At 37.7% G+C, this 22,018-nt stretch overlaps 3 protein-coding genes and 1 long non-coding RNA gene across 6 annotated transcripts in view; 1 reads left to right on the top strand and 3 right to left on the bottom strand.

Moving 5' to 3' along the window:
• Nucleotides 1–987: 987 nt before the first annotated feature.
• On the bottom strand, nt 988–3,043 carry LOC132110530 (uncharacterized). The gene is made up of 3 exons (XR_009424658.1): nt 2,919–3,043; nt 2,667–2,833; nt 988–1,551 (listed from the first exon to the last, which is right to left on the bottom strand). It is a non-coding gene; the product is annotated as an uncharacterized LOC132110530 (long non-coding RNA).
• LOC132110528 (potassium channel subfamily K member 1-like) lies at nt 2,707–8,260 on the top strand. The gene is made up of 3 exons (XM_059517217.1): nt 2,707–3,256; nt 6,044–6,439; nt 7,864–8,260. The coding sequence occupies exons 1-3, from the start codon at nt 2,902–2,904 to the stop codon at nt 8,124–8,126; spliced, it is 1,014 nt and encodes a 337-aa protein (XP_059373200.1). The 5' UTR covers nt 2,707–2,901; the 3' UTR covers nt 8,127–8,260.
• The window catches only part of LOC132110529 (CD276 antigen-like), a 101,869-nt gene continuing 83,305 nt past the window's right edge, over nt 3,455–22,018 (bottom strand). Inside the window, exon 5 of the transcript XR_009424657.1 lies at nt 3,455–3,475. The gene's annotated coding sequence lies outside the window, so the exon portion shown is untranslated. The remainder of the gene's footprint in view (nt 3,476–22,018) is intronic.
• On the bottom strand, nt 10,639–18,669 carry LOC132110526 (transforming acidic coiled-coil-containing protein 3-like). Of its 3 annotated transcripts, XM_059517215.1 has the most exons (17): nt 18,519–18,625; nt 17,789–17,910; nt 17,133–17,298; nt 16,597–16,724; nt 15,072–16,223; nt 14,755–14,821; nt 14,496–14,670; nt 14,345–14,406; nt 14,052–14,185; nt 13,786–13,867; nt 13,515–13,664; nt 13,370–13,437; nt 11,593–11,636; nt 11,352–11,512; nt 11,161–11,267; nt 10,914–11,034; nt 10,639–10,792 (listed from the first exon to the last, which is right to left on the bottom strand). In XM_059517215.1, the coding sequence occupies exons 3-17, from the start codon at nt 17,295–17,297 to the stop codon at nt 10,721–10,723; spliced, it is 2,688 nt and encodes an 895-aa protein (XP_059373198.1). In that variant the 5' UTR covers nt 17,298; nt 17,789–17,910; nt 18,519–18,625; the 3' UTR covers nt 10,639–10,720. The 3 variants fall into 3 exon arrangements, with proteins under 3 accessions (XP_059373198.1, XP_059373197.1, XP_059373199.1); XM_059517214.1 differs by lacking the exon at nt 17,789–17,910 and having other exon boundaries at nt 18,519–18,669; XM_059517216.1 differs by lacking the exon at nt 17,789–17,910 and having other exon boundaries at nt 14,496–14,619; nt 18,519–18,669.

Raw genomic sequence — 22,018 nt, 5'->3', positions numbered from 1 at the left:
TTTTTATTTTTTAGAAAATCTTATATGTCCTAACGCAGAAAATTTGAGAACTGGGTTATCACTTTTCGCCCTCTTATTTACAAATTAATAATTTTAGTCTTCTTGTCGGGTGTTGTATCGAATTTTCACACCAAGTGGCGCCATTGTGCTGATATCTTTCACGGTTACAAAAACGTTGCTTGAGGAGGCAGACCTAGAAGAACGCTGTCATGATGACATGTAAAGATTTGTGAATTAGAATTAGAATTGTGTGAAATCTCAGAACCGTAAAATTGTTCCCAGTTGAACAAAGAGAAAAACAGAACTGTTTGCTTCAACTTGAACGTTATTTATTATATGCTACACATAAGAAAATAATGATTTTATATAAGGTAAGAGAGTAAAGGATTGTTCAGGTGCGATTTGGTAAACATGTTCAATAAATATTGAAACTTGGAAAGAGAAAGAGAGAGAGAGCTTTCTCCAGCATGGTTTTGTTACAGTGGTGGCTGCACCACAAATTATTTATTTTACGAATTTTGGGCGCCAGACTTTTTTTTTTTTTTCAACTCAGGGTTGGTCCGACTGTGTCTGAACCTGAACATGTTTCTGGTTAACAGTCCAGGGTTGTCTCTGGCCTGAAATACATCTTCACTGTGAAGATGGGCAGAACCAACTGCAAAAAGGGGGTATTTGGGACCCAGTGTGCCATTCATGAAGATTCCAGTGTTGCACATGTAAGACACACACTGTTTAATTTACAATATTATGATTATCTTTTTATATTTCTTGACTTCCATGTTAAAAACGATTGACTCTTTTTTTAATCTTTTCCTTTAAGGTCAAAAGGTCCAAAATAGAGCCATGGTTAGACTCCATTAAAGTCCTTGAAATCATGCAGACCTTGTTACGAGTGCAGTTTGGGGATTTCCAACATTCAAGCAGCAATAAAACTTACTTGCTGTGGTTAATAATAGTAAACTTTATTGTATTTGAAATTGTATTTGTCCTGAAAACCTGTCAACAACAAATCATAAGAATGCTTCATTAACACATAATCATGTGATCTCAGACTCCATTGCTCTGAAAAAAAGCCACAATTTGCAGGAATTTCTAAATGATAAAACATATGTTTCATACATGTGTGAACACAATATGTCTGTTTATTTGGTAATTTTTTTTTTTTTTTTTTGGAAGTTATAATGACTTGACATTATGGATTCTAGGATTGATAATGTTGTCTTAGTGTACACCTGTTTATTATTTAGGTAGACAGTGTATGGATACTTTATTGCAAAGAAACACTGCTGCAGTCTACTGTAGTTTAAATTCACTGTAAAATCCATACTGACTGATTTCTTATCTGAATACTAGAGAGATTTGTCCTAGTCAAAGTCTGGTTATGGTCCTGTAACACACACATTTTCCCTGCTTTAAGCAAATAGATCATTTACGCATTGTGCGAGCAGCAAAAAAAACAAAAAAACTTTTGCAATCAACCTCCTGCATAACATCTTACTTCTCATAAGGTTTAAATTCCCAGTAGAACAGCCTCTATTTTTAGCATCTGTACTGCCTGGCAAAGAAGAGGATAAGAAAATTCATATTAAAGTCACAGAAGGCTTGCTTGATGTTGGTCAGAATTGAAAGTTTGGGTATAAATTGGTTTCTCTAACCAGGCTAGACATCTTGATATCAGGAAGACTCATCAGATCAAATCACTATTTTTCCCATTGCACATGTTTTGCACTACACCAAGTTATCTCTTTTATACACGTTGCTTTTAAATAACACCCTTGCCAGATATTTCAACTCACAATAAAGTTTTTGTTAAGAAGAGAAGCTCATTCTATCCTGAGGTTATTTTGTGGCTTCACTTATTGCACATATTGCAATTTCTAGTCACTGTATTAATGCACTCAATCTGTTTGACACTTTTTGTCATTACGTTTTTACAAAGTATTTTCCCATGACAAAATTTGGACATGTTTGTATGTTATTTTGTCCACCCCTCTGAGCTGGGATGCTGGTGAATGAACCTTTTTCCCAGCTGGCCTATCAGAACCCAGATTCCACCGCCTCACCAACATCCCAAAGACTGTTACCTTGGAGATAGTCGTCTGCATCATCTTCAAGAAACACAAGGCCATATGAAAGAATGAAACTGTCACTGTTTATAGAAGACAGAGCCATAGTTCTGAAAAATGTGACACTTAGTTTGTGTTTATCAGTAAGCTTAGCTATATATCTTTATTGCCACATAAGGTTAAAGTCTGAATGATGAAATGAGATCCCATGTGTTATATGGGATTTTTTTTCATACATTAGGCAAGTGCATATGATGTTTAGGGGAGAAAACAAAAAAAGGAAAAAGAAAAGAAAAGAGAGACTACCATTTTAGTCTATCCAAAACATACATATTAACAGCGTATAGATTCTCCAAAGAACGACTCTTAAGAGTCTGTTCATTTTAAGACCAGTTATTGGACAGAATTTATGCTGCCTCAAAAAAATAAATAAATAAAATAAATAAATAAATAAACAAATCGAGTCAATCACTGGCGACAGACTGTTAAACTCAATGATTCTCCCTTATAACAATAACATTATTTTTACCGATAATCAGAAATGGAATCAGAATCGATTCCCATGGCTAGCACAATTACAAAGTAGCCTACATATTATACCCCCTCTTCTGTCTGAGGCTGCCATCATGATTCAAGTAGGAGGATGTTAAACTCGGCACAGACAGTCGATGATCTTTCCTCTCTTGACGTTACCTGGTGGGCGAGTTATCGGTGACGTCACGTCCCCGAGCTGAGCCCCATCTCCTCCGCGCTGCATTCGGAGCAGCCTGTACAATCACGAGCATTAAAACGCATCTAAACCACATCATCATCGGATTTGATATTAAAGCTGAAGATGCTTCAGTCCCTCACCGGTAATTCGTGCGTGCGCTTGATACAGAGCAACAAATCGGCATGGTATTTTCTGTTTCTCGTGCTCGGCTATATTCTGTATCTCATATTCGGAGCGGTGGTTTTCTCCTCGGTGGAGCTGCCGTATGAAGACCTCCTGCGCCAGCAGCTCAGAGGAATCAAACGGCAGTTCCTTCAGGAGCACAAATGTCTATCCGAGGAAAGGCTGGAGCGCTTTCTGTCCAAAGCGCTGGAGGCCAGCAACTATGGGGTGTCTATTCTCAACAACGCGTCGGCAAGCTGGAACTGGGACTTCACTTCGTCTTTGTTTTTCGCAAGCACGGTCTTATCAACCACAGGTGAGTCGCTGAAAAATGCGGATATGTCAAAAACTGATACAGCATGACATTTAATAGCTAACGTGGCATCTCTGTGGTGACTCCGTGGATAGTGCACCATTTGATGGGTCTGAATATTTGCAGCCGGCGACCCATATTTGTATATCTCGTTTACCTTAAAAAAAAAGAAAATTAATGCGCCAATCTCGTTTTCTTTGTTCCGTGTCATTTAACACGTGCCTTAACACAGTGGTGCTACCTTAAGACATGTGTCCAATTCTCAAACAGACATATAAAACAGAACACTTTAAAGAAGATCTCTACAAATCAGTTTTATTCTGTGAACTATATGCAGGTATAAGTCTCTATGTTCACATACAGGAAGAAGTGCAGACATAAAGATCACTTTCATTTTCAGTTTTATTAAAATGATCATTAAAATTCCCTTGATCTTTTGAGATAAGAGGTCATTGTACTGTAAAAACAAGCTTTCTTGATATTCTTTACATTGCCTCTCTTCTGATCCCAACCTTAGAAAGTGGATCAGTAAAAACTTGGCCTTTGTTCACTATTTTTCAGCGGTTTCATTTACAAACAAGGCACAATGTGATGCAGGATTTTCGGAAAGATTGAAACTAAAAGATGATGTTGTGCTGATTATATTATGAAGTCTACAATCCGCCATGTCTATTGAAACAGACCGTTCTGAAGAGGGGGTCAAAACAGGACAGGACAAATTATGTTGTTTTTTGATGTAAAAATCTTAATAACACAAGTGGACTTCAGAGAATGATACATTTTAAAAAAGCAGTTCATGACCCCTTTAAAGTATACTAGTATTTCCCAGTTATAAAAATAATAATAATTAAAATTAAATCGCCCTTTTGTCTTTCCAGATGTAACTCTCCACCTAGCATGCACCAATACATCCAAACCAGTATTAAATGATAGATAACCCAGCTTTTTTAACTCTGTAAAACCTGACATATGAAATAATCTACATTTTTAAATGGAATAATTTAGTAAATAATTTAGTGTTTGCATGTGTGTTATATAATGAGATTGTGAAGATCATACTCAAGGAGAAAAGAAACACCTATAGTTAAACACCTATCCAGCTTCAATCCAGTAAGAGTTCATTTTGAAATGTAACCATAAGTTACAGTATACCTAAGCTTATTTATGTAAAATTGTTGAAAGATAAAAATATATATATATACATATATATATATATTAAATGCATAACTATCAGTCAGACAACAGAAGGCATGTAGCAGATTGTTAACAACAGGTTTCTTGGCAAAATTTTTATCAAGTTGGTAATTTAGAGGCCTTAGAAATGTATATTTGAAAAATCTTTTTATAGGGCGTTTTAGAGTTAACAATTGGTTCCCACTGCCCAAGCAAACACCACCAGGTAAACGCATGGATACCACTGGAATTTGATGCTTGTTTGCTTCTTTTGGGGAAGTGTGAGCCAGCCATATGAGTAAAAGCGCTGTCATGATTTACAAGGGAAGAATGATTTGCAACAGTCTTATTACGACAGACGTGCAATATCTAGTTCCCCTTTGCATTTGTTCTGCAAAAGATATTTTCAAATCATCTTTTTTTATCTACAAAAGGAATTTGAACAAGACAGGTTGATAGAAAGTGGAATTAAGCCTTAGCACTGACCATTTTTTCTTGGCACAGGTTGGCTACACAGGCATGATGTTCCTCATTTTAGTGAAAGTAAAGGAATAGAGAACTACTTTGGCTCTACTTTTAGACAATGAAAATAATTGTCTCAGTGAAAATAACAATGTTAATATGTGTTTCACATAAATGGAACCGTTAGATTCTGCAGGGGTTTTTTTTTTGGTTCCTCTTACAACTACAAATTTTGATTGCAGATTGTTAATTGATTGATATAGCAATATAGACCATTATACTTGGCACTATTCAAATGGGACAAACTACAAAAACTGCATTGTTTGGAAAGCTGATTACCACAATCTGGGCGATGCTAAGGTGTCCTGAATGGTTGTTAGCACTGATCTTATGTGGCACATTTCAGCTATCCAACCAGACAAGCTGAGGTTTAATACTAAAGTCTATGGCCAGTAAATTGTTTAATGACTGAAAGAAGTCTCTTATACTCAACAAGGCTGCATTTATTGGATCAAAACTACAATTTAAACTGTAATATTGTGAAATATTATTACAATTTAAAATCTAAAATCTATTTTAATAGATATATTTTAAAACGTAATTTATTCTTGTGATGTCAAAGCTGAATTTTCAGCAGCCATTACTCCAGTCTTTATTTCTTGTGTTCTTACTGAATAAAAGTACATTTCTTTACTGACCCTAAACTTGTGAATGGTAATGTAGCTTTTAAAACAAACAGAAGCATTTTGGCTTCTGTGCACTTAGTTATCACTAGAAAGAGATTTTCTTTGGCCATTTCCTGTTAAAAGTGACACGTGTATAAGACTTTTCTCCTTGATGCAAATCCGTCTAGCAAGGTTGTTGTCAGAGAGACCCTGCAGACTGAAACCTGATTGTTCCTGTCCATAATGTGAGATCGTCCATTAGATGTGTGCTCTAGGGAGGCATCAAACTGCTGAGAGCAGAAAGTAGAGTAAAATAATCTGTTTATATCCGGGATACACAAACAGAAAGGAAATTACAGAGCCCAGAATGACTGCCATACAGAAACGCCGTCCCTGATAGAATGTGCTCATCCATGAAAAAAAATGGAGGGGAATGTGTTCATGAAGTAAATGTGTTTAATGTGTCATTTTCCACTCTTATAATTCACAGGATATGGTCACACCGCCCCTCTCTCTGATGGTGGAAAGGCGTTCTGTATCATTTACTCTGTGATTGGCATCCCCTTCACCCTCCTATTCCTCACGGCTGTGGTGCAAAGGATCATGGTCTATAGCACATGGCGGCCCATTATGTTCATTCATACACATTGGGGTCTTTCTAAACCCCTGGTGGCCGTCATTCATGCAACCCTGCTGGCCTTCTTGGCCGTGTCCTGTTTCTTCCTCATCCCTGCCGCCATCTTCTCTGCCCTAGAAAAGAACTGGAACTTTCTGGAGTCCTTCTACTTCTGCTTTATCTCACTCTCCACTATCGGTCTTGGTGACTATGTGCCCGGAGAGGCCTTTAACCAAAGGTTTCGTGAGCTTTACAAACTGGGCATCACTGGTAGGTATGGTTTCGGTATGCTTTGTTTTGGTGTGCATTGAATCTATTTAAAATGGTGGGACTTACATATAGAGTTTTATATGGAAGAATGTGATTTTACCAAATATAATTTGTTATTTAAAGAAACAGACGTTTACAGATTTGCACACCTGAATAGCACTAAGTAAGTAGGTCCTACATTACGTTATCTGAATTTTTATATTTTAATGTAACACCTAATAGTCCTTGAGAGGGCATTCGAAGTTGAAGTGTAGATTCTGCTTTCCAAAATGCAAAACAGAACTGACAGAAAGCCTTGAACTGAAAACATACTCAAAAGTCTTGGAAATGCTGAATAGTAAACATGTTCTGTGATATATTTGTCATGTAAACTGATTTAAAGGGATAGTCAACACTTGCATTGTTGGTTACCAATATTCATGTTTCACAGAAGAAAGTAGAGCTGTAATTGGGCCTTAAGTTAGGCCTGACAAGTACATTTTGATTGACAGCTTTTCGAAAGCCCGACATTATTCAAATGTGCACACGCACACAGCCCTTATGCCTTTTGTCAAGAATGGTTTATTTATACATGACAAACTTAGGCTATAGGCCACTTGGAAGTTGGAAAAAATAAAATAAGTCCTCAGTAACATCGTAACATCTCAGCATTCTAAATAGGCCTACACTTAAAAATTTGGCTTTCTTAACAAATCAAATTAAGATAAATTCTAAATTAAAATGGGTACGAGACTTACACTCCGGTGACATATTTTTATTTATTGAAACATCATGTGTAAGTCTTGTCTGAAGATAAAAATGAAGTGCATGTGATTCAAGGCTGTTCTTTCACTGCCACTCTATGGTTCCATCTAGTGTTTGTCTTATGAAGCAGTACAGCTCTCATTTTCAAAAAAGTTGCATGAAAATGCCACATGGCTTTCGTACGTGTGTGGGTTCAGTTGCTGCAGATTGTCCCGTCTTCCTGTTCCGTGTGTGAGGGACTGTGAGAAAGACTTGAAGTGTAAATGTGGAGGATGTGGCATACGTGAGGCCCACGGATGCTGAGAATTGTCTTGAAGTCTCATATTGCTTTCACTCTGACTCTTTCTGCATTTATGTTATCAGGATGTGGCTGAGATGAAAGATAAGATGCAGGCTAAAATAATCTTATTCATGATCCTTGAGGTGGCCAAGAGAGTTCACTACTTTATTTTAACCATGTCATTTTTAATTTACACACTTTTCCTGTAAAGTTGAAACAGTTGCAACCTAACCTATTTTGTGCTCTATTTTGTTGTGTGTATTTTCATGAAGAAATGTAGAGCTAGACATAACTTTATCCATCAGGAATTGGATTGTGGAAATGGGTGTCATTATGCCATACTGGACCCAGGTGGTTAGAAATGGAATAAATAAATCTGTCTCTCCTTCGTGTCCCACAGTGTATCTCCTCCTCGGCCTGATTGCCATGCTGGTGGTGTTGGAAACCTTCTGTGAGCTGCAGCAGTTGAAGCAGCTGAGGAAGATGTTTTATCTGAAGAAGGAGAAGCCCCAGGACCGCCTGACCATCATGGAACATGACCATCTGGCTTTTAGCTCCATGCCGAACGGTACCGTCAACTCGCCCCAGGAGGACAAAACCGAACCCTTTGTGGACTTCCCCATCTTAACCTCTCCGGGAGGTGATGACCCCATGATCAAGTAGATGTTTTAGCCTCCATCAACATAACTCTCATTCGAGGGAGACATCTGTAGCCGAGGGGTCTTGCAAGTGATTGGCAGGATACAGAATTGTTAAAAATTACTTGAATATGTCAGATTTAACAGCCCTCTACAAAACCGTGCCAGTCTGGCTTCCTGTTCCTTGACGTGATAAAATCATTCACTGACTGAATATCTGTAAATGATTATTAGCACACTTAGGCTGCCCCATTACATCAGCAAACTACATTAAAAAGCATACATAATTACACTAAACTATAGTATGTACTTGCAAACTGAGATTGCAGATATGGTAGAAGTAATGCTGACAGCATTTGTGGCATAATGTTGATTAGGACAAAAATTTTCACAAAAATTCTGGGTTTCAGTGACGCACTTCTGACATGAATGACGCCAATCTGTGACCTCTAAAACACAATTTTAATAGTGTAGACACATGACCTACATGGTATGTGTGAATTAAAATGATTTTAGTGTGAAAATAATTTTTTTTTTTACTCACCCTCAACCTGTATTTCATTTGTGGAACACAAAGAATGTTGGTAATTTCAGTTCCCATTGACTTCTATTCTATGGACAAAAAATACAATGGAAGTCAATAGGAACAGAGACTATTTTGTTATGTGACAGTAGATTAATAAATGATGACAGAATTTTCTTTTTTGAGTGGACGTTTTAAATAGAATATGTCTAAAATAAAAAAAAAATTATGATTATGAAATTACAATTTTAATTAAAAAAATTGTGCTAACCAACTTTTGCCACAATTGCTGCCAGTTGAGCTTTACTTTTCAGGTATGGAACATGGAATATTCTTTAACACTCCAAATTTTAAATACTGGACTCAAAAAACATTCAATCTCTGATCTAAGCTTTGAATAAAGACCACCATATTCTCAGATCTTCATAAAGATTGTGAAGCTCACTTACATATAGTGGAGAACTGTCATCAAACATAGTAGTTGCACATCATGTGTTAAGTTTGATTTCTGGTGTGATCTACTTTGTGAGCTTGCACCAGCTTAACTAGAGTAAGACTCAAAGAATATCTGCCACTAGTGGTGAAAGAAACTATCTCTCATGAACCTGTATTGCTCTAATAAGACTATAATGTAGCATAATCAGTGTAGAAACACAAAAAAATGTGCCTGCTCAAAAAGGAGTCATTACACCTTCTAGGTGACATTTGTAGTTAAAATAATCTAACATTTATCTGAAGGGATATTTTAAATGTTTTAAAGGGAAACACCTGTTATACTATATCATTTTCTTATTTTAGAAAGTGATATTTTACCTTGATCTAAATATTAAAATGCGCAGCTCGACAGAGTAGGTGGAACTCCGATTACATGGATTTTTGAATTCATTTTGAATAATGGCTGGCTTCATGTGTCCTTTTTCTAAGCTATGCCGTTACATACCAAAAAAGGTTCAGTATTATCGACTAATTGACTGTATAAAACGTAGATCATCCAGATCTTTAACTTGTTTGCATTCAGAACATTTCTGTGGCTATTTAATAAACATAAAAGAATAAATTATATTTTTTAAACATGCTTTGAGGAGTTGTTTACAATAGAATGCTTGCGTTTGTTTTATGAGAATGACTTGTAGGCATAGACTGATGACTATTGTTTAAGGTCATGTTGGAAGATCACACTTTACAGATATTTGCAGATTTTGTTGTATCACTGTCACCGCAGTAGAATGGCATGACATGTTTATCACAATAGAATAAAAGCTGAATGTTTTAAGGCCTCATTTTAACAGCTGTTGTGTCTGACTGTAGAGATAATTTACAGATGGTGTCATTTTTACATGAACATACTGAATATGAGCACCTCCGGCCATGGGAATTTGAATGGGCTGATGTGACATTTTTATTGTGTGAATAATGAAATGCTCTGTGACATCACTGCTGGATTCTTTGTGCTGATTTGCCCTTGGTGTTTTGCCGCATGAGTCTCTATGATCAGCTACTGTGTCTTGACATTGTATCAGTGCAGCACAGAATCATGTATGCATTTGTTATTGAATATTTCATTTTTTGTCTATCAGTAATATGTTTAGAAATACAAAAGGCATAATGTCATGATTGGCTTCAGTTGTTGTCATTTCCAAAGATAAATGGATCTATAGTATTGAATACATTTATTTTTAATTGGAAAGCTATTATTAATCTATTTAAATATTCTAAATAATTCAGGTGATCAACTAAAGGACAAAAAAATAAGGAAAATCTGACTTGAGAGAAGAAAAAAAAAGATATCTTGTATTGTAATGACATACTATTATCCTGTTAAAAAAAATATATATTGTTATATAATATAAAATAATTAATATCTGTGCCACCAAAAAAAGTGCTTCCAGTGCAACTTCGAAGGAACTTAAATTACTAAAAAGTAGTAATTTTATGAGTTAGTATATTTTAGACAGTAAAGTATTAGAGGCATTCCTCATGGGTACTCACATCAAGACGAAGGTTTGTGCATTCATACTTTTAATTATTATTATTTATTAAAATTGCTTTGAACAAATACAAAAAACGAACAAACACCAATAATGAACAAAAAAAAACTAAAAACCATGCTTTTGCACTTTAAGCAGCAGCTCATCACACAATTCTGTGACATCTTTGACTTCTTTAACCTGAGAAGAGAAAATAGAAAGTCATATTTTAGATATTACATTTTAAAAGCAATTCAGAACTACACTCAAAAGGAAACCACTGTAACAGTGACTTCCCCTGTGTGTGTGTGTGCACGTTTACCTTTTGTTCCAGATCCTTTTCTAGGGACTGAACCTTCAGCTGTTCCCTCTTGAGCTGCACCTGCAGTGCTGCCACCTCTGCGCCCTGTTTAGTACGAACCTCAGCTATGGCCTTATTCGCACTAAAACAACATCAGTGTCATTAGTGATGCTTTCAGGAATATTTATCACTCAGTATTCATTATGAGAGACTGTTTTATCATGCTCATAAGAGAGAACATGTTTCAGACTGTTTGATAAGCACATACTGATCTAGTTTCTCCTCAGCATGGGCCTTTAAAGCTTGATAACGCTTTTCCTCTTTCTGCAGTCTGTCCATGCAGTTCTGCGCATACTGCTTCAGAGTTTCCTCGTTCTATATGATAGAAGGGGGAACAAATAACGATTCTACACTAAAATTATGTCTAAACGGTCTTGTTGCAGACGTCTCAAAGCATACCTTTTTGAATCCCTCAATAACTTCCTTGCATCTGTCAAGGCGTTTGACAACAGATGAGAAGGATCCCTCCAACTCATTCAAATCTTTGGACAGCTGATCCTTTTCCTGAAGGACTCGCTCCAACTCAATTTTAGCCAAATCTTCCTTCTGTTTATGCTCATCTGTAAACACAGTGATTTGTTTGTATCTGACATACTGCCTTCAAAATAATGTACAGAATCTGATCAAACAACTGTCATACCTGTGATTTGAGTGATGGTGGCCTCAAACTCTGACACTATAAACCTGAAAAGAGATTAAAGACAGGCATGCTGTTCAAATGTCAGTCATAAATCAGGGATCCCACACTTTGTGGAAAAACACCTTCAATCATTCACTAGAGAATCCAATGACAGACTCATTTGAGAATCAAACCGAAAATGACACTCAAAGTAAGGGTGCTTTCACATCTCTAGTTCGATTAATTTGGTCCGAACCAAGGGCAAACAATTATACATTGTAGCATTTTTCAGCTTTTTTGGTACCTTTTCACACCACACTGATTGCTTTGGTCCGTACCAGTTGAAACGAACCAAAATGCAGTCACATGACAACATCTACATCACTCATTGGCCATGACGTATTTCCTAAACTGCTTTTCGATTGGTCAGAATTTACGTGTGGGAAAATTCCAACATAAGAGGAAAAGCCAGCAAACAACACGGAGACAACACAACTACACGACAACACGGGCTGGTTTTGTCCCTGGCCATAATCTATTACATTGTTTGTATGCACCACAATATGCAAAAAATACATTTCTATAATGAAGCACGGATGCAGCTTGAAAACAACGTTCTAATCATAGACCGTATAAAAACATGGACGTAGTGTCCGTGACGTCTCCCGTACACTCCTGAAATGTGTTTTTGAAGCCTAAAGTGTGTAGAGCGGGCCGTCGCCATCTTGGCAGCGCGTCACCGCGCGTCTCTCCTGGACAATCAAAAATGGGCAAAAAGGCGGGAGCTAGTTGCTGTAGCCACACCCACCTAGCACGATGGCAGTGTCAGCAGCGGCAATCCACCTGTCACTCAAGTGGCTACGCCCTTAATTATGCAGAACTTTAAGTCTTAATATAATTTAAATGGATGAGTTATAAAAAAATTCACCCCCCTCACAGTTGTCACGAAGGGCAAAATTAGCTATTTAGACCACAATCATTTTTTGAACCAGGCTGTAAACATGTTTTTTCCTGCTGTAAAGTTGGGCAATTTAACATGGGGAGTCTATGGGACCGACTCCCTTTTGCAGCCAGCCTCAAGCGGCCAGTCGATGAATTGCAGCTTTAGTCACTTCCTTATTGGCGTCACGAGAGAGAGCGGGAGGTTGGCGCTCGGTTCTAATGCACTGCAAACGGCGAGGTTGAATCACTCGTAACTTCAAGTGGAGGCGTGCATTAATTCTTCTTAACTCTGACATGCTCATCTGACCAAATTTCTGAGGCTCCGCACCTCCTCACTACTCCAAGTTTGTCCATGAGCTGCCATGCCAAAGTGCAAACTATCAACAAACACTTCCTCATCCCATAATGCACAACGCAGCTGACTACAGCAGCTGGTTTAGTCCAAAAATGATCAGTACTTTTTGCAGTTGGGTCTATTCGAGGTCGGATCACGTTCTCACCACAAACGAACCGCTCCAGAGTTCGTTTGAAAGCGTACTGAGACCACCTCTTCAAGCAGGTCTCGGTACGCTTGTTTGGTCCGCTTTTAGTCTGCACCCGAGTGCGATTGCTGCTTTCACACCTGCCCAATCGAACCGCACCAAAGGGGGAAACGAACTCTGGTACGATTCAACCTAACTAAATGAGGCAGGCATGAAAGCACCCTAACTCACAATTCAAGAGTGGATCAAGCCGACTATAGGAATTTCCATCACGTTTCCAATGCTGAATGACAATTCTAGGATTTGCATATTATAGGAACCCTAATTCATTCATTCTCCAGGTATCATATGAATGTGTCAAATCAGAGACTCACAGCATGTGTTGATTTTCCAGTTGCAGCTTCTCAATCTGAGTCTTAAGCTCTTGATGCCGTTCCTCTGCCTAAGAAAAGAAAACTAAAATGTTAGAAAGACCAATCCGATGTGCCAGTCATTGTGAGTGAGGCTATGGGAAGTAACCTGTCTCTCTGCTTTCTGTAATGCAGCATCCATGTCTCTCTGACTGTACTTCAGAACTTCTATGATGGAGTCCTCCGTCTTCACTGGCTGTTTTAAAGTGGGAACCAGCAAGTCCAGAACAGCTGGATCTGGCACCACAGTTTCCACTGGCTTGAGATTAACAGACATTGTTGAATGGACTTCAGTGGGCAAAAGTCTGAATGTTTTGGTGACTACTGATGAAGTCAGAATGTTAAAGATGCAAAAAAGCATGTTTGTTTCAACATCTTACTTGTGGTGGCAGATAATCCAGCAGCTTCATACTGTCACTGCAAGACTTCTGCTTTACTTCAGACTTTGCAGCCTCCATCATTCTAACATGCACAGAAAAAATGTTTGATAATTATGTGTGCACTCTGGATTTTGCTCACAATATCTATTGCAATGAACCATTTAGCTCAATTTAAAGGCATATTTGTAATACTTCCAGTAAGATTTCAAAGGAGGGCAGAAGATTATGAAACATTGTTAATATGAATGTTTTTGAGGATGACTGACCTGATGGCAAGAGAAGGCCGTGGCAGGCTGAATCCAGAGTTGCCACTGTCCACTCCAGTTTTCTTTGGACTCTCCTTCAAGAGTGGGTCAAACTTCAAATACAGTGACTGCTTCCGCAAGGCAGACTCCTTAAACTATAAAAAGTGTTTTAGTTAGCACTGAACAAGTGAAATGTTGCTTAATAAACTACAGACTCTAATATATTTGGTGCAATAATCTTTAAAAATTTTAATAAAATGCATTACTTGAACACTACCTGGGTTTTATGGAAAGGCTCATAAACAGAAACTCACAGTGCTTGATCCAAACTGCTCTAGATAATCAATCTGTCCATCCAAATCTCCCCCTGGCATGACTGAGACAAACAACAATATTGCGCATGATGTATAAAGCTTGAGACGCCAGATGAGTCGGTGTAGATCAAAGTGCAACAGGTTTACTCACACAATGCTCCCGGCACAAACTCATCCTCACTTGGTGCCACCACTCCAAGATCACAGGTCTGATTCTGTAGATCCAATTTAGATTCTTGTGTTGCCATGAGCTCTGGCTCCTGTATTGCTGGATTCTGGGATATGTTAGTAACGGGCACATTGAATGACTCTGCACTTTCTGTCGGCTAGTAAGAGAACAGGTGTCAACATGATCAGAGTTTGTGGAAACAAATTTTCTATTGAATTGGTACATTTAACAACACTTTTACCAGCTTAGTGACAGGAAGATCAGCATCTGCCATATTTTCAATGGTTTCAGAAACTGAGGGGGGAGACCTGTATGAGAAAAAGAAAAATCTGAGCTCAATGATTATTTACATTTATGCAATTGGCAAATGCTTTTATCTAAAGAAACCTTCACTGCATTCAGGGTACATATTTAATTATTTCATGCACTCCCTCAAATTCAAACCAATGACCTCAACTTTCAGAATCAGAAGCATACCTGTACCTCAAACATAATTAGCCTATACAAATAAAATATATGTTATGTTTATAAATGCTGTTCAAGTTCTAGTTTCTGTACCAGTGCTCTGGTTGGTCATCCTGTGCAGGAGCCTCAGATTGCTGAAGTGGAGCTGGTTCTTTCATCAAAACTGGGCTTGTCTGGACACCACGAGGTGGAGAGTTACCCATCTTAACCTTTGTGCCAAAGGGGTTAAAGTTTGGGTCATCAAACTTGTCAAAATCAAATGTATAAGAACTTTTAGCAATAGGAACATCCACAGGCCCAGTCTCCTCTGGATTCTTAGGAGACAACTGCTTGGGTTCTTGTTCTTTCTTTTCCATGGCTGGTGCAGCTGTTTTTTTGGAAACAGGTTTTGGACCTGCAGGTTTTTTGACCCCAAGACGTTTCGGAGGAGGTTTGCGCTTGACTTCAGTGCCATCATCAAAATTAAACTCTAGGAGCATCTGGTTCTCTTTAGGAGGTGTTGTAGATGAGGCTTCCATGGTCGTGGTGTTGTCCTGAGGAGGCATGGAGGCCTCTGAAGATGTTGGGATATCTGGGGTATGGACTGAGAGCTCCTGTTTAGTTTCTTGGCTTGGCAGGGGTGGATCGGAAACTTCTGATGCCTTGCCAATAAGAGGAGAGTTTGGGATCTTTGAGCCACCAGTTTGGAATGGGTTGAGCAAACTGAGATCATCAAAATCCAAGTTGTAGGATCCCACAGGGGGTCGCGGCGAGTCCTGGATCTCAGGCTGATCTTCTAAAACAGGAATCTGCTGTGACGCGGGTGCTTGTTCAGTCATATCAGACTCCTCCACATCTGTGGCACTGTGTTCAATATTGTCAGTCTTGATGATGACGGTGCCTTCTGCTGAAGATATGTTGGCAGAACATTCTGCAAAGGAATTCTCCACTGATGGAACAAAGGGAAGAGTCTCATCAAGTGCAGTGTCAGTCACCTCTGGAACCTCAGCTTGAGGTACAGAAACATGGGCTGCAGACGCATCTGACCCTAAAAGCTCTGATGTCCAAGACTCCGGTAAAGCAGAAGATTTAGGAGGAGAATTCTCCATTTTATTGGACCCCACAAAAGGGTTGATGGCATCTAGATTGTCAGGATTGAAGGTATAGGCACCTCTGCTCTGGACAGGGATCTCATCATCAGGGAAGGCAACGCTGTTACTCTGCATGTCAATCGGTATGGTGGAAGGGTTACTCAACAGTGAACTCCTGTAAAACACATTCAATTTTACATGTTCATGGATTTTGCCATTTTCGTGTAAATAGATTACTATGAATGTTACTCATACATAAACTCTGAATGTTACTGCTTGTGACCAAACAAAGATTCTTAATTAAATGACTTAGAATATTTCAACAGGCTCATAAATAGAAACAGTGTTTGTGGCCAGGTAACGTCAAGATCACTGGAAGTCTGAGGAAAAGCGGGTCAGTTAGCAGTTCCATTGGATAGGCACCAGCATGAGAACCATGACCATTTCAGTGAAGATGGGTGTGAATATGCACAAACAGGATATTTAAAGAAAATACCCTTAAAATAGTATACAATTTACTTCTACAGCCCTAAAAGAAATTTGCTCACTGGTCAGTAGAGGCCGTGAGAGTGTCCAGTGCTTTATTACTGTCCTCCTGGCTGGACGGCATACTGGTGCGGCTCGGGGACATGATCTTCTTTGTGACTGGGTCTCGCCGTGGAGTTTGAAAACAAACCTATACAAAATCAACAAGAACTATGTAAATCTTAACTCCAGTACAAGCCTGACAACACCATAAACAAATGCTTTATACCATAAAGTTTTGGGTAAATATGTTTTTTAAAAGAAATTAATACTCCTATATGTTAAAGAACTTTCTACTCAAAGAATCTCAAGTATCCCTATTTTCACAAATTAATCAGCACAATGGTTTTTAAAACTGATAAGCATTTCTTGAGCACCAAATCAGCATGCAAGAATGATTTCTGAAAGATCATGTGACACTGAAGCCTGGAGTAATAAATGCAGAAACCTCATCTTTGCCAAAGGAATAAGTTACATTTTTAATTATTAAAATAGAAAATATTTTTTTTACTGCTTGAAGTAGTAGTGAAAATTGCATGGAAACCTCTAGAAAGCCTACCTTTGCACCTCTGTGCACAGCCTTGCTGATGTTGTCAGCCTGTGACTGCCGTAAGATCGAGGGCCTGCCAGTCAACTGTTCCAATGCGAAAATATCACAAGCAGCTTCAGAACTGCTGTTTATCCATACAGCTCCCTGATTCTCCTTTAGTGCCTCAGAACTCATACTGCAAAACAGAGACACAGAATATGACTACACGGGTTTTAGGGGAAACTACGCCCAGTGGGCACCACACACAGCTGGTTTTACTGATAAGACCTGGAGGCTGGCATCCGATCTTCTTCCAACACCCAGAGACCCTTCAAATCTGTTGCATTTCTTTTGAGCATCACTCTCTATGGCATCACTCAGAGATATCAGACTAACCCACTATGACTAACAACCCAAACATGTGATACCAACCGGTGTAATTCAGCCATGTGCTGAGAGAACAAAGTGGTTCTGTATCTGTGAAGGAATCATGCCTTAGAGAGATGTTAAAAGGTTACAACAAACAAATAACTAAGCATTTTGATGGCAGCGAAGTCTTGTAATTTGGTTAATAGTGAGATATGATCCACCAGACACTGTGGCAATCCTTTGATTGCATTTTTTATTTTTTATGAGAATAAGGAGGAACAAGGAAGAGACTGATAAACTCTTCAAAGGGTCGTGACCAATGCTGGCCTCATCTGTCCTTTCCTGGATTCTGCTCAACTGTGTAAGTTAGGACTGTCAATAAGATTGTCAGCTTTGTAATGACAGGTACTTCTGACAGCTTCTCCCCTCTACAGCCTGCCTGGACAGGTGATAAACAGCTCACCATCATAAGTGAGATCAAGTTATAACCTGGCCACAGTCAGATCTCAGACAATGCCACCACTCCAGTGCAAGTGAAAGCAAGAACATAAAAGAAACTAAACAAGAACAGCCAGTGGAATGAGTGGGAAATTGAAACGATTTCATATTCTACTAATTAAATTAGTGAAACTCTGGAAATTTCAAACTAGCTTCCCCTAAAAACTAACATGTGCCTACATGGATGACAGGGTTGATTAGAAACTAAATCATGAAACGACCATAAAATTCAAGACAGGCAAAACACTGGATTTTTTTATTTGAAATACATACAACGTCTCTAAATCTCTAACAATTATCAAACAATTTATTTCTTAAAAATAACAGTAAAGGCAAACACCTCTGCGTAAAAACTGTTAAATTAATTATATAACGTATATTTTTTTTTAAATGACAGCATCACATGCGCAGTTATCAACATACTAGAAACCTAGCACTAACTTAGCAAATTAGTCAATAGCAACTAACGTTACTTTTACTGTTCAGTATCGCGCAAAATCTCATTATTGCTCACTTTAATGCGGGCACACGGTTTTCTGGAATACGTACCTTACTCAGACTGCTCAAAACTTAAAAAAATAAATCGTTTTCTTCTCAAAGAAAGACAGCAGGACACACAGACAGATTCCTTTGCGTTTATAACTTTCCCTGTTTGAAACGGTTCAAATTTAAACGGCGCCGTCTCAGCCAATTAAACGCAAGATTCGGCGCCCGTCAGGCGGGGCGATCATATGAATCGACCAATAGAAATGCGCGTCGAACTGTGTCGTTCTAGCGGCTGTTCATTTCATAGACATCAAAATCATCCAATGGGGAAAAGTCGCTGACGTAGACAGCTTATGAAAGAAAATAAATATGTCCTCGTTTAACCTTTTTGCCAGTAGAGTAAAATAAGTATACAATTTGACCGCGTAAACTAGTATTGCTTTTGCATTTTGAATATTAAATATAAGTGTCTGTGTTGTTTTCGTCATAGAGTATTTAGCTCTACACATTTGGTAGCGTTATATTATATATATAATTTTTATTATTATTGTTATTTAATTTTTTTTCTTTACAATTCGTTTGTATCTGACAGAATTTTCATTTATGGATTAACTATCCCTTGAATTGAAATTAAAATCAATACACTTGATCTGTAGGCAATAAAATTATACAATAGCCCACAACAACAGCACGAACAACAAAACGATGAAGGGATCAGTGACTACTATCCACGCGACAATAACTTATGCGTATTTTTCCACCAGAGGGCAGCAACGGATCAACTAATACCACACTGCATGGCGTTTATGAGATCATCAATGGGTTGGTGAGATAAAAACAGTTTGTGTTTATATGTAAATGTGGATGTTGCTGATTAAAGATTATTTTATCATGCCAAAAAGCTTGAAAAATCAGAGTATGAATCTTAAAAAAAAGGAAGAGTGAGAGAATGAGGGAGAGCAGGGAAGAGAAGAGTTACATAACAATAGCATGTTTGTGCTGAGCTCAGCTTGTACGCCCTTTCCCCACATTTTACATCAGTCAAGTCTACATATACACTGAACATACATGCTTCATCACAGACCATAATTTAACACGCTACAGGGCTCTTCTTTCCCAGGTGACTACTTATTATTATGATTATTTTATTTTTTTAAGTTATAATACAAATATGCATTGAGTCAGAGTTTCTAGTGCTTGCCTAGTACAAAATTACAATAAAATGTAAATGTATTGTTGTATTGCCTTTTAGAAATGATGCACCTCTTTACCTATTATATCCAAATTGCACACAGAATTCCTGTAATTTAATATTGCATTCAGGAAAACTGTAAACAGCTTTAGTGATCATGCATTGAAGTTATAATGCAGTCATGGTGCTGCCGATAACTGAAGCTTTGGTCTGATGGTTGGCAGTCTAAATCTCATTGAAGACAAAAGCCCAAATAGACAAAGACCCCCCCACCAATCTAATGCCAACTGCTAGATACAAAGATACAACCTCTTCAGCCAATCACAGTACAGAGGGGCGGTTTCAAATGATGCCACTGGGTCTAGGTTCAGTTGAAGGTTTTCTCTATTCTTCTGAGAGTGCATCCACACGATGCAACTGTTTAAACGTACATATAGAGACAATCCCCTGAAATCCTATGTAAAAACCACTTAGGAATCTAACACACACAAACACAAAATCTTACAAATGAAATTGTACATAAAACAAAATTGGGAGTATATTTTACAAGAAAATATTTCATTTTTCTACTTCTAAATGCAAAACTGTTCACAAAAAAAAAATGTATTTCCTGCATTTAAGACAACAATTTAATTTAGTTTTACTTAATACAAAATAATCTTGATTTAATTAAGTCTTTCAACACTTCAACAAAAAGAATGGCACAATGACTCAGGAACAGTGAGAGATTTTTATTAAAAAAAGGTTACTAATGCCGCGTTTCCACCGCAGGAACTTAAGCCAGGAACTAGGGACTTTGGCCTGGTACTTGGTGTGATTCCATCGCAGGAACCGGGAACTAAATAATGTTCCAGGTAAAAAAATGCCCCTCAGAAAGTCCCTGCTGGCAAGGTAAGCGTGACATTTCGCATTACTTTTACTTTGTATGCATTTCTAAGTGAAATGGCTATCAAACAAGATAAAAAAACACTGAAAAGTGAATGTTGAATACTGTAATATAGGCAGATCTAAATACATTTGATTTAAGCGAAGTGTGGCCTTGTATGCGTCAGCAGAGAGTAGTGAGCATATCACGGGAAGAGCAAGTTCTGATTAAAAATTATATTTAAAAAAAAATTCTAATAAAATGTATGCACAAATGATTCATTCACAATTAGACCAATAACACACATTAAAATATACATATCCATTTTGAGATGACTTTCGGTGCCTAAGACATGTGTATTGCAACCAGATTGCTGTAGTTTTTAAACCAATGAGATTAAGGTTATTTCACACCCAATAAAGGCTGTTGCTGATTTAATTACACACACACACACACACACACATATATATATATATATATATATATATAAACAATGTGGACAAAAAGATTGAGATGAGTTTCAGAGTGAGTAAAATGCAATAAACTTGCTTCTGTGCCACACCCAGACCAAAACATTCACAGACAGCGAGGTGAGAGACAGACTGAGAGTGGAGAAACATAAACACTGCTTGTCCTCTGTGTAACTACAGTTACATAACTCTCTGACAAAGAGAAAAAGAGAAATGAAAGAGATTGAAGAGAGAAAGAATCACAGACAGGATTAGGAAGTGGGAACGAAATAAGAGATTAGCTTCATTAGGATCAGTGGGTCAGCAGTTGTTTGGAGCTGTCTGACTTCCTGTGATTCAATGGGAATGGAGTCTGGGTCAGTTGTTGGCAGCAGTGGTGCCAGTATTGGCTGTATGTCTGAAAGAAGGAGACACTGTTTATGTGTGGATTCTTATTTAATATACTTTGAATAAAAGGGAAAAGAGATGGATATGACCTTTTTAGCACTGATGGAAAACAAACACACCAGATCCCAGTAATATCTGCACCAACAAAAATATCCAATAGATAAAATTACAAATTTTAACAGTGGGATGTATATAAAGTAGCAGGCAAGTTTCATATCTAACTTTATCCATAAACATCTTTTTCACCTAAAAAAAACCCTATATATAGGGTAAAATGTTTTTTATTTTTTTAAATAAGTGTATTACTTTATTTAAAAAAAAACTGGAAAACATTATTGTTAAATGTTATGATTTAAAAAGGTAATAAAAAAATGTATTTACAAATTAAATTTCAGCAGCCATTACTCCAGTCCTCAATGTCATATGATCCTTCAGTAATCATTCTAATATGGTGATTTTGTGTTCAAGAAACATTTGCTTATTAAAGTTTAAAACACTGAAAATACTTCTGTGGCAATCATTAAACTGTTTCCAGGATGTTTTGATGAATACAAAGTTTAAAAGAACAGCATTTATTTGAGATTGAAACTTTTCTAACAACACACTAAACTAATCCCAATGTGGTGAAGAAATTCAGACATAGAGGAAA

The sequence above is a fragment of the Carassius carassius genome, chromosome 30, assembly GCF_963082965.1.
Source record: "Carassius carassius chromosome 30, fCarCar2.1, whole genome shotgun sequence".
Classification (NCBI taxonomy): Eukaryota; Metazoa; Chordata; class Actinopteri; order Cypriniformes; family Cyprinidae; genus Carassius; species Carassius carassius.
The sequence above is the reverse complement of the archived record's forward strand: the minus strand, read 5'-3'. Positions and strand labels throughout refer to the sequence as shown.